This window comes from Oncorhynchus masou, chromosome 1 (assembly GCF_036934945.1).
Source record: "Oncorhynchus masou masou isolate Uvic2021 chromosome 1, UVic_Omas_1.1, whole genome shotgun sequence".
Taxonomy (NCBI): domain Eukaryota; kingdom Metazoa; phylum Chordata; class Actinopteri; order Salmoniformes; family Salmonidae; genus Oncorhynchus; species Oncorhynchus masou.
The window spans coordinates 46,012,547-46,024,930 of NC_088212.1; the positions used below are offsets into that span (position 1 = coordinate 46,012,547).

General features: G+C 42.5%; 1 protein-coding gene across 1 annotated transcript in view; it reads right to left on the bottom strand.

The window, feature by feature from the left end:
• Positions 1–7,786: 7,786 nt before the first annotated feature.
• LOC135545295 (cytosolic arginine sensor for mTORC1 subunit 1-like) overlaps positions 7,787–12,384 on the bottom strand; it is a 36,914-nt gene continuing 32,316 nt past the window's right edge. Inside the window, exons 5-9 of the mRNA XM_064972919.1 lie at positions 10,570–10,693; positions 10,201–10,311; positions 9,895–9,977; positions 9,690–9,784; positions 7,787–9,026 (exon numbers count right to left, since the gene is read on the bottom strand). Coding sequence (XP_064828991.1) covers positions 8,958–9,026; positions 9,690–9,784; positions 9,895–9,977; positions 10,201–10,311; positions 10,570–10,693 — 482 coding nt within the window. The 3' untranslated portion in view covers positions 7,787–8,957. The remainder of the gene's footprint in view (positions 9,027–9,689; positions 9,785–9,894; positions 9,978–10,200; positions 10,312–10,569; positions 10,694–12,384) is intronic.

A 12,384-nucleotide genomic window follows, 5' to 3' on the forward strand; every position in this document is an offset into this window, starting at 1 on the left:
TTTTAGTAGTTTAGTTGGAATAGTGTCCAGTATGCAGCTTGAAGGTTTAGAGGCCATGATTATTTTCATCAATGTCAAGATATATAGTATTAAAAAACTTTAGTGTCTCCCTCGATCCTAGGTCCTGGCAGTGTTGTGCAGACTAGACTAATAGTGAATATATCAAAACTATGGAATCATATAGTAACCAAAAAATTGTTAAATATAAAATATGTTTTGATTTGTTTATGATTCTTCAAAGTAGCCACCCTTTGCCTTGATGGCAGCTTTGCACACTCTTCGCATTCTCTCAACCTGGAGTTCCCACATATGCTGAGCACTTGTTGCTGCTTTTCTTTCACTCTGCGTTCCAACTCATCCTAAACCATCTCAATTGAGTGGAGGTCGGGTGATTGTGGAGGACAGGTCATCTGATGCAGCACCCCATCCCTCTCCTCCTTGGTCAAATAGCCCTTAAACAGCCTGGAGTTTTGTTGGGTCATTGTCCTGCTGTAAAACAAATGATAGTCACATTAAGCACAAACCAGATGGGATGGCGTATCGCTGCAGAATTCTGTGGTAGCCATGCTGGTTAATTGTGTCTTGAATTCTAAATAAATCACTGACAGTGTCACCAGCAACGCACCATCACAGCTCCATGCTTCACGGTGTGAACCACATATGCGGAAATCATCCGTTCACCTACTCTGCTTCTCTCAAATTTGCACTCATCAGACCAAAGGACAGATTTCCACCAGTCTAATGTCCATTGATCGTGTTTCTTAGCCCAAGCAAGTCTCTTCTTATTATTGGTGTCCTGTAATAGTAGTTTCTTTTCAGCAATTTGACCATGAAGGCCTGATTCACCCAGTCTCCTCTGAACAGTTGATGTTGAGATGTGTCTGTTACTTAAAGTCCGTGAAGTGTTTATTTGGGCTGTAATTTCTGAGGCTGGTAACTCTAATGAACTTATCCTCTGCAGCAGAGGTAACACTTTCTTGTGTCGGTCCTCGTGAGAGCCAGTTTCATCATAGAGCTTGATGGTTTTTGCGACTGCACTTTGGTGAAACTTTCAAAGTTCTTAAAATGTTCCATATTGACTGACTTTCTTGTCTTAAAGTAATGATGGACTGTTGTTTCTCTTTGCTTATTTGAGCTGTTCTTGCCCTTTTACCAAATAGGGCTGTCTTCTGTATACCACCTCTACCTTGTCACACACAACATATTGGCTCAAAAAACAAGAAGGCAAGAAATTCCACAAATGAACAAGGCAACTTGTTAATTGAAATGCATTCCAGGTGACTACCTCATGAAGCTGGTTGAGAGAACGCCAAGTGTGTCCAAAGGCAAAGGGTGGCTACTTTGAAGAATCTCAAATATAAAATATATTTTGATTTGTTTAACACTTTTTTGGTTACTACATTATTCCATATGTGTTATTTCATAGTTTTGAAGTATGTCCAAACTTTTGACTGGTACAGTATATATTCAAGAGATGTTATATATTATATACAGTACCAGTCAAAGGTTTGGACTCATTCCAGGGTTTTCTTAAATACAGTACATTGAAATTGTAATAAATAAAATATGATTTAAAAATAAATAGTATTGCCGACCTCCAAAATGAGTGAATACTGAGACCTGATTCTTCTCACCAGGATTTAGGGCTTCTAGAATCTATGGTACTCTGGAATCGACTATAGATTCCAACCAAACCACAAGTCTGCTTCCTTGCAACAATATTTTAAAATACTGAAAGACATTATGAAAGTGCACAGTGTCGGATAGTAGTGCTTTCTTTTTGTGTATACTTTTCAATCTAATATAATGAAGTGTGTTGTAATGGAGTGTAGCTGTGGGCACACGTTGCATAATATAACCTGCTGTTGACTTCATATAGAAAATCTCATATGCCATGTCTTCAGTTTTTATTGCTTATGTTGTCAGTAATATAGCTAAGAATGAATTGCTTAGCCAAGTGAGTGTGGCCATAGTCTTATATTCATCTTGCTTCATCATATGGTACAAAAAGTACTGTCGATATGGCAAACTTCCTTCATACAGTATCTTACAATGTGCTATCATAATAGGTGAAACCCCATCAGAAAAATAAATCTGTTTCCTTTTTAAATTATTATTTGGTCAACCAAACACAATTTTGAGTTTGTTGGCTTATGAATTACATGTCTAACTATCCACTGAATCATCCTTTTTCTCATTCAATTTAGCGGTTTCTCAACTTCAGGAAGTTTACGTGCAAGAAAGTGATGCAACTACTACCAAAGTAATGCAACTGCTTCATGACCTGAGTCATGTTGAGTGTAATCAATTCAAATTGTATTGGTCTCGTATTTAGCAGATGTTATTGAAGATGTAGCAAAATGCTTTTGTTCCTGGCTTCAAAAGTGCAGTAGTATCTAATAATTCACAACAATACACACAAATCTCAAAGTAAAAGAATGCAATTAAAAAATAGATGAATATTAGGATGAGCAATGTCGGCATGGCATTGACTAGAATACAGTATGTAAACATTATTAATGTGATTCCATGATTCCATGTGATTCCATGTCTATGTACATAGTGCAGCAGCCTTTAAGGTGCTGGGTTGACTAACCCGGTGGCAGCCGGCTCGTGACAGTGACTAAGTTCAGCGCAGGGTACTGGGTGGAGGCCGGATGGTGGTGGCTATGTAACAGTCTGATGGCCTTGAGATAGCTGTCTTTCAGTCGCTCTGTCCCAGCTATGATGCACCTGTACTGACCTCTCCTGTATGATAGCGGGGTGAACAAGCCCGTGGCTCGGGTGGTTTATGTCCTTGATGATATTTTTAGCTTTCCTGTGACATCTGGTGCTTTAGGTGTCCCGGAGGGCAGGCAGTGTGCCCCCGGTGATGCATTGGGCAGATTGCACCACCCACTGGAGAACCCTGTGGTTGCGGGCGGTGCGGTTGTCGTGCCAGGCACAGGCAGTGATACTCTAAATTGTGCATCTGTAAAGATTTGTGGGGGTCTGAGGGTGCAAGCCAAATTTCTTCCGCCTCCTGAGAAGGCTGCTGAGCCTTATTCACCACACTGTCTGTGTGGGTGGACCATTTCAGATTGTCAGTGATGTGTACGCTGAGGACTTGAAGCTTTTCACCTTCTCCACTGAGGTCCCGTCGATGTGGATGAGGGCATTCTCCCTCTGCTGTCTCCTGAAGTCCACGATCAGCTCCTTCCTTTTGTTGATGTTGAGGGAGAGGTTATTTTACTGGCACCACTCCGCCAAGGCACATCCTCTTCATTGCTGGTATTCAGGCCTACTACCGTTGTGTCGTCTGCAAACTTGATGATTGAGTTGGAGGTGTGGGTGGCCACGGGTGAACAGGGAGTGCAGGAGGGGGCTGAGCACACACTCTTGAGTGGCCCCTGTGTTGAAGATCAGTGTAGTGGAGGTGTTGTGGACCTTCACCACCTGGGGGCGGCCCGTCAGGTTGGTCTATTACCCAGTTGCACAGGATGGGGTTCAGACTCAGGGCCCCGAGCTTAATGATGAGCTTGGAGGGTACTATGGTGTTGAAGGCTGAGCTGTAGTCAATGAACAGCATTCTTACATAGGTGCGATGGGCAGTGCGATGGCGATTGGGCAGTGCGATGGCGATTGTATCGTCTGTGGATCTATTGGGGCGGTATGTAAATTGAAGTGGGTCTAGGGCAGGGTGGAGGTGATATGATCCCTAACTAGCTTCTCAAGGCACTTCATGATAACAGAAGTGAGTGCTATGGGGTGATAGTCATTTAGCTCAGTTAACTTTGATTTCTTGGGTACAGGAACAATGGTGGACATCTTGAAGCAAGTGGGGACAGCAGACTGGGATAGGGAGAGATTGAATATGTCCGTAAACACTCCGGCCAGCTGGTCTGCGTATGCTCTGAGGATGCGGCTAGGGATGCCACCTGGTCCGGCAGCCTTGCTAGAGTTAACACGCTTAGATGTCTTACTCATGACTGCCACGGAGAACAAGAGCTCACAGTCCTTGGGAGTGGCCTGCATCGGTGGCACTGTTATCTTCAAAGCGGGTGAAGGTGTTTAGTTGGGAGCAAGACGTGGGTGTCCACGATATGGCTGGTTTTCCCTTTGTAGTCAGTGATTGCTTTTTCACCAGAGGGATCGTCTGAGACCAGCCAATGAAACTGTGGGTTTGCACAACCAAAGAATATCTGCACAAACTGTCAGAAATGGCCTCATGAAACTCATGTGCATGCTCATCGTCCTCAGCAGGGTCTTGACCTAACTGCAGTTCGGCATCGTAGCCAACTTCATTGGGAAAATGCTCACCTTTGATGGCCACTGGCATGCTGGAGAAGTGTGCTCTTCACGGATTAATCCCGGTTTCAACTGTACCGGTCAGATGTCAGACAGCATATATGGCATTGTGTGGACAAGCGGTTTACTGATGTCAGAGTGCCCCACGGTGGCGGTGGGATTATGGTATAGGCAGGCATAAGCTTCGGACAATGAACACAATTGCATTTTATCTATTGGCAATTTGAATGCACAGAGATACCTGAAGCGCCTTGTCGTGCCATTCATCCACTGCCATCACCTCATGTTTCAGCATTATAAAGCACAGCCCCATGTCGCAAGGATCTGTACACAATTCCTGGAAGCTGAAAATGTCCCAGTTCTTCCATGGCCTGCTACTCACCTGACATGTTACCATTGAGCAAGTTTGGATGCTTTGGATCAACACGTACGACAGTGTGTTCCAGTTCCTGCCAATATCCAGCAACTTCGAACAGCCATTGAGGAGTGGAGCAACATTCCATAGGCCACAATCAACAGCCTAATCAATTCTATGTAAAGGAGATGTGTTGCGCTGCATGAGACAAATGGTGATCACCAGATACTGAGTTTCAGATCCACACCCCTATTTTTTTTTAAGGCATCTGTGACCAACAGATTTATTTCTGTATTCCCAGTTATGTGAAATCCACAGAATAAGGGCCTAATTAACTCATTTCAATTTACTGATTTCCTTATGAACTTTAACTCAGTAAAATCTTTGAAATTGTTGTTGCATGTTACATTTATATTTTTGTTCAGTGTACTATTACAGAGAAACAACTTTAAAATAAATAATTAAACAAAGAAATACATCATTTTAAACAGGACGAATCTAAGAGGGCATGTGCACTTGTGCCCCCTATGGTCATGAGTTCTCTGTTCATATCAATCTCATAAAAAATAAATAATTACAAATTGACAGTGTGCAGTTTTCAAAAAAAGGCCATCAAGACTTAACTTGATATAGCTGAGACCAAAAGTTCCAAGTTTAAACACAAACCCAGCAGACACGTTTATACAAAATAACTTACAGTACATGAATGAATGAATACATTGAACATTTATGGCATTACTAACACTTTAGTATACAGTGTCAGCCTGTTATCTGTGTGTTCTGAGGATGCAAGGAGGACGTCATGAGATGTGAATGATAGGGGGGGTCAGTGGCAGTGTTCCAAATGGCACCTTATTCCCTATTTAGTGAACAACTTGGGCTCTGCTCAAAGCAGTTCACCAAATAGGGAATAGGGTGTCATTTAGGACACAGACTCTCAATCTCTGGGGACTTCTGACCTTCCTGGACGTCATAGTACTACTTCCTGTTCTTCTACCCCCTCACCAACCACAGCTCTCAAACCTCTATGAAACACCATTTGAGTCAGAGGGAGATGCTCCCTCAACCTAGCCTAATTTAGGCTCCATAGACGAGGAGCAGTAGGGACAGCAAAGACCGGGATGGAAATGTCTATGTTCCTCTCCATGACAAGAGTGAATTGAATAACTTAAAAGTGAATAACAAATTTGATAGTGTTCCTTGCGGTCCTTGATTTGTTTCGAAAATAAATTAGAACCTAAACTGAAAACAAACTCAAATAAATAGATGTAAATATATACTGTGCAGTAATCAAACCACAATCTTCTTTCACATTCACATTACTGGCGATGGGCCTGTGTCCCCTTATTGCTGATTTACATGACATTCCTGAATAAATATCCTAAAATCACCCTTAAGTGACAATCACTCTCTCTAACCCTCACATACAGTATTAGCCTTAAAGCCAGCAACTTCCAACACCATGGCCAGAAAGTCCTTATGCCGGTCTAGCACTGCCCAGCCATAAATCTTCTTCTCATACTCATCACGGGACACGTCTTGGGGCACCTTGGTGGACACAGTAGTGGTATTTGAGTCCAGGATCTGCAAGAGCTTCTCTACACGGCCAAAGAGGTTCTGGAGATGGTTCATGGAATCCCTCAGGAGCCGCAGGAGTATCTGAGTCTCATTATCTGAGGCCTCCAACAGGTCAGTCATGTATTTGGTTACTGTGTCTATGTGCCAGTGGAAGAGCATGGCTCTGTTGTGGATGTTCTGTAGCTTCACCTTATGGGTGGAGCCAGTGATGGTTGTTGGTGGGACCCCATCCACACCTGGGGCCTGCTGATCGGTTGGGAAGCCATTTGTTTTGATCTGGAAGCACATAAAACAGTGGACTTTCAATTCAATTGCACATTATTTGCAGCTTGGTAGTAAACACAGCAGCATAAAATTTACTGCTAAAGTTTATAATACACAAATCAATGGTTATTCCACAGTTAACCTCTTCCCCAGGCTAATTGCTACCGAATGTAACAGAGAGATGGCTGGTAGACAATAATAATACACAGTAGTTACACAGGTGAGCTAAGAGCTTGACTATCCCTCAACGCTCTTGCAAGTGAACAGTACTTGTTTTGGTAGATAAATGCAGTTACAGGTATAACTTTCCCAGGAATAATAGCAGTGTTTGAAATACTATTCTGAGATAGCACCACGCAATCTTTAGTTATTTAGTGGGGAGTTCGCGATTGTCACTGTGACCAACCCAGGGTTGAAACCCTGATCCCCTGTGGTCCTCAAGATTGTGTTAGCCCACTGAGCTAAAGGCCAGGCATCGGGTCAAGTTTCAGACAAAGATATTCACCGAACCAACTCAGTTGCATCTTGTTACTTACGTAAGTAGTCAGGAGGATGCCAGCTTCGTGATCCAACAGGTTGGAAAGCTCTACGATCTTGTCTAAAGCCTTCTGACACTTGTCCATGTCCCCAGAGTGGGGTGCAGCTCTTACCGTCTCCAACTTGATCACAAGGAGAACACATATGAACACTGGGGAAATTCAAAATGTAAGGGACACAGCAAGAATGAACACTTAGGAACATGATCGCACACACGTGAAACGATAGATTATTCCATTACCAAGTATGTGACAAAAGGACTAATATACACAAATATTACGTATACATATTTACCAAAGTCTGTTAGAGTTGTTCTATGCTGGTGAGCCATGGAGACACTAATGGTGGGTTGATCGACTAATACCGTATGACTGGTGTCTCTAAAACAAGAAGCATTCTGATGGAAACAAAAATGTACACTGTTAAAAAAAAAAAAAAAAATCACATAATGCTTGTCATGAAGTCATTGCATCACCAAATAGTGTGACAAAGTATGTGTAATACATCTCACGCCATGTCCAAGGTATTTGTTGTGTAAATTCATTCAAAACAAAGTAAATGTTATCTTAACAAATTGGTGACAATGTATTCATAATGAAGTCCAGAAATACATGAATTCATTCAATAGTCTTTATTGAATAAAGCAGTACATTTTACAAATATTTCACTGAACATTTTGTTTTTTATTGTACAAAATGTCATTGTACCAAAAAATATATATATTTCTAATGATATTAGTAGCTTCAATATCAGTCTACAAGGAAATGAAAAACAAAGTTGTTTTTTATTGTGCAAATTGAAAAACAAACTGTAAATAAGACAGTGTTGATCGTGTCAAAGCTACAAAAGTAAAGAAATGTTGACCCTTAAAAAGAAATCTGAGTAACTTATTGATGTTGGAACTGCATCACGGCATTGAATAAAACCGCACTTAACCTTGGATGGTCGTGGGATTTTTGTAATATCTTTTGTAGTATTGCCTGCATGTTTTCCAAGAAAATACAATTCTGATAGATTTGTTTTTAACAATTATTAACAGAATCATTTCCACAAATACACTTTAAGTTTGAACCTTTTTGAATGTCGTAAAAAAACATAATTGGCCAAAATAACACTCGGTGCTGAGATTTCAAAGAGTGTCTTCAGCTATTGGGGGTGCGATTAGGAAATGTACGTGCCCTACTACACGTAGAATTTGTGAAGATGTGGCGAATATGACGCACCAATGGAGAATGTTTTTTACCAAGCATAAGTTGTGCTTCACATAATTCACTCACACAATTAATTTGACCTTTGACACAAAGGGGGTCTTTGACACATACTATTAAGATATAAACATCACTGGAAGACTCAGCCATGTTGTTTACAGTCCTAGTAACATGTTTGTGCCCTGCGGCAAGCAGGAAAGTAATATAAAGTCCTCACGGTAATACTTTTTAAAAAGGCTACAGGTATAATGTGTTATTGCTCGTTATAAGAGTGCATGCGCCATGACAAGGCTTAGGCTATGATAGGTATCCCCCTTTCTCTTTCCTTTTAATGTTATATCGCTCTATGTAGAGCGATACATACAACTGACTCAAAATTGCTGTTATTTAGTCAGCTCTTGTTATGGGGTGATAAGACATAAGGGGGTTATATAGGCTTATAACAAGTCTTAGAATGCATTCATTATAACCTCATACCTGCAGTCCTTAAGTACAGTTTTACCAGCATCACAACTGGACTTTAAGTTCACCAATTCCCTTATCCCGCTGTGTGCATTGGTCAGGGTCCAGGCAGCATCCAATCGGTGCATGGTCATGGCAACAAAGTTCATAGTTAATACTGCTCATGCTGCAGTGCTAGTCTAGGCACAGAGTTAGCATCTCCCTCCAGCCCTGTACTGCCCCAGGCCCAAGACACGGAGAGGGGTGTAGTACGGACCAGGCCGCCATCAGCAGGCTGGCTCTTTCCTGTGCTGCTGGAGCATCTCAGTCACACTCACTATGTCCTCTTCAGGGACCTAGAGTAGAACACAGGTGAGACGAGGTTGCAATTCCTATTCCAATACCTTCAGCATGAGAAGCATTCTAATTGATGGCTCATCGCCATCAAGTGCAAGGTTTCTGTGGGGTTTTCCTACATAGGATAGACCACATGGGGTATTTTAGTAACACATCATATATTAGTAAAAGCATTTTATCTTGGGCTTGTTGACTGACATTTGAAGATAAAAGGCTAGGGGGATTTTAAAACAGTTTGTTAAGTCAGACATTCATCTTCTCACGTCAAACTATCAGTGTCATTCAAGTGCCAACTATGTAGATAGCGCAGAAAGTCACTGCTGACGTCAAGTTGTAAAGTCTAAGGGAAGCCGATGATTTAGCATTATCTGGTGTTGATACTTTATGACAAATCAGAAATGAAATATGTAATTGAAGAGCTGCTGACATTCTTGTAATTTCTGTAACCAGATATGTCAAAGTCCTGTTACACAAAAACCTGCTAGTGTAGTTTAGCCTTAGATAAATTATCATGTCATTCATTACACACGAGCCTGAATATCTGGCGAACAGTGCCCTCCACTGGTCAGGATCAGAAAATACCCCCTTCTCGAGTTCTGAATTCCAAGTTACAAGGAGTAATGCTGGGTGTAACTCACATCAGCAGTTTAAGGCTTACTCACCAGGGCATGGTCGAAGCTGAAGGTGCTGATATAATAGGCGGAGATGTCACTGTCGGCTAAAGGCTGGGATATCTGGGCAACAATGCCACACTCATCTGGAAAACAAGGCGGAGAGAGAGAGACACTAAAATATTAGTGGCCGTGATTGAATCCCAATCCCATATTATATTATATTATTAATAATTAGGATTAAAGGGTGGCCTACCGAAACCCAGAGGCTGTCCCCCAATGCGCACCATCCTCCACAGCTCCCCAGAAGAACTTGTGAAGAGAAGATCAGCAGGGAACCTAACAAGAAGAGAGAGAACAAAACACACACACTGCTGTTACCAACCTGATATGTCCAACTTTCCACCGACACACAGATGCAACAGCAGGGACCACCGGTAGTCTATTCTCCCTGCCACTGTAGCGGTGCGCCCAGATTCTGGTGAGCGAGATAACCCAGTGTGTCACGTGAGAGCTTCAGGGCAGCTCAGATTTAAGAGAGGTGAAAGGAGATGAGTCTTACTGTCTCTGTGCCTCAGTGTCCATGACCAGAGAGACGTAGCCATCGATCAGGGAGAAGGAGAAGAACTTGATACAGTCCAGATCCTGGCTGGGAAGAGCGCCCTCTTTAGGACTGGGGGAGAAAATAGTTGACACTTTATCAGGACTGTAAGGGTCTTACAGGTTAATGTCTCCAGACAAAAACATTTTCCAGTCCTTATTAATTAGTTCATTATCAAATAGTTTACCGGACATTTTGCTCAAAGGCCTATATTACGATCAACTCCGTGTGAATAACTGGTTTTACACAGTGGTCATCTTTTGTATTAGTAAGGCTATAACTGAGAAAAGGTCAACAAGGAAGGGCACTGCATGCAAGAGCAGGTTTCACCTGCTGGAGTAGAAGAGCGCATCGATAAGTGTGGTGGCAATGGCAGGCAGAGTGTCTGGGTCTAGACTCATCACACAGAACTGGTTCGGTGGTATCAGCACCGGGTGCACTGTAGGCTGGGGGGCTGGAAACAAAAAGGAGAATATCGAGTTGGTTTTCATTTACAAATCTCAATCATGTGTGAATGAACCCTAAGCACTGGGACTGGAGAGTGGTCTGAAAAGCAGTAAAGACAGTAGCTACAGTGCATTCGGAAAGTATTCAGACCCCTTGACTTTTTCCACATTTTGTTAAGTTACAGCCTTATTCTAACATTGATTAAATAAATGTTCTCTCTCTCCAATCTACACACAATACCCGATAATGAAGAAAGCGAAAACAGATGTATACATTTTTGGAAATTAATAAAATCACAGAAATACCTTATTTACTGAAGTACTCAGACCCTTTGCTATGAGACTCTGGCAGTCTCTATGGGGGTGCCACAGGGTTCAATTCTCGGGCCGTCACTTTTCTCTGTATATATCAATGATGTTGCTCTTGCTGCGGGCGATTCCCTGATCCACCTCTACGCAGACGACACCATTCTGTATACTTCCGGCCCGTCCTTGGACACTGTGCTATCTAACCTCCAAACGAGCTTCAATGCCATACAACACTCCTTCCGTGGCCTCCAACTGCTCTTAAACGCTAGTAAAACCAAATGCATGCTTTTCAACTGTTCGCTGCCTGCACCCGCACGCCCGACTAGCATCACCACCCTGGATGGTTCCGACCTTGAATATGTGGACATCTATAAGTACCTAGGTGTCTGGCTAGACTGTAAACTCTCCTTCCAGACTCATATCAAACATCTCCAATCAAAAATCAAATCTAGAGTCGGCTTTCTATTCCGCAACAAAGCCTCCTTCACTCACGCCGCCAAACTTACCCTAGTAAAACTGACTACCCTACCGATCCTCGACTTCGGCGATGTCATCTACAAAATATCTTCCAACACTCTACTCAGCAAACTGGATGCAGTTTATCACAGTGCCATCCGTTTTGTCACTAAAGCACCTTATACCACTCACCACTGCGACCTGTATGCTCTAGTCGGCTGGCCCTCGCTACACTTTCGTCGCCAGACCCACTGGCTCCAGGTCATCTACAAGTCCATGCTAGGTAAAGCTCCGCCTTATCTCAGTTCACTGGTCACGATGGCAACACCCACCCGTAGCACGCGCTCCAGCAGGTGTATCTCACTGATCATCCCCAGCCAACACCTCATTTGGCCGCCTTTCGTTCCAGTTCTCTGCTGCCTGTGACTGGAACGAATTGCAAAAAATTCGCTGAAGTTGGAGACTTTTATCTCCCTCACCAACTTCAAACATCTGCTATCTGAGCAGCTAACCGATCGCTGCAGCTGTAAATAGCCCACCCAATTTTACCTACCTCATACCCATACTGTTTTTATTTATTTACTTTTCTGCTCTTTTGCACACCAATATCTCTACCTGTACATGACCATCTGATCATTTATCACTCCAGTGTTAATCTGCAAACTTGTAGTGTAGCCTAGTGGTTAGAGCATTGGACTAGTAACCGAAAGGTTGCAAGTTCAAATCCCCGAGCTGACAAGGTACAAAATCTGTCGTTCTGCCCCTGAACAGGCAGTTAACCCACTGTTCCTAGGCCGTCATTGAAAATAAGAATTTGTTCTTAACTGACTTGCCTAGTAAAATAAAGGTAAAAAAAAAAAAATATTCGCCTACCTCCTCATGCCTTTTGCACACAATGTATATAGACTTTTTTTTCTACTGTGTTATTGACTTG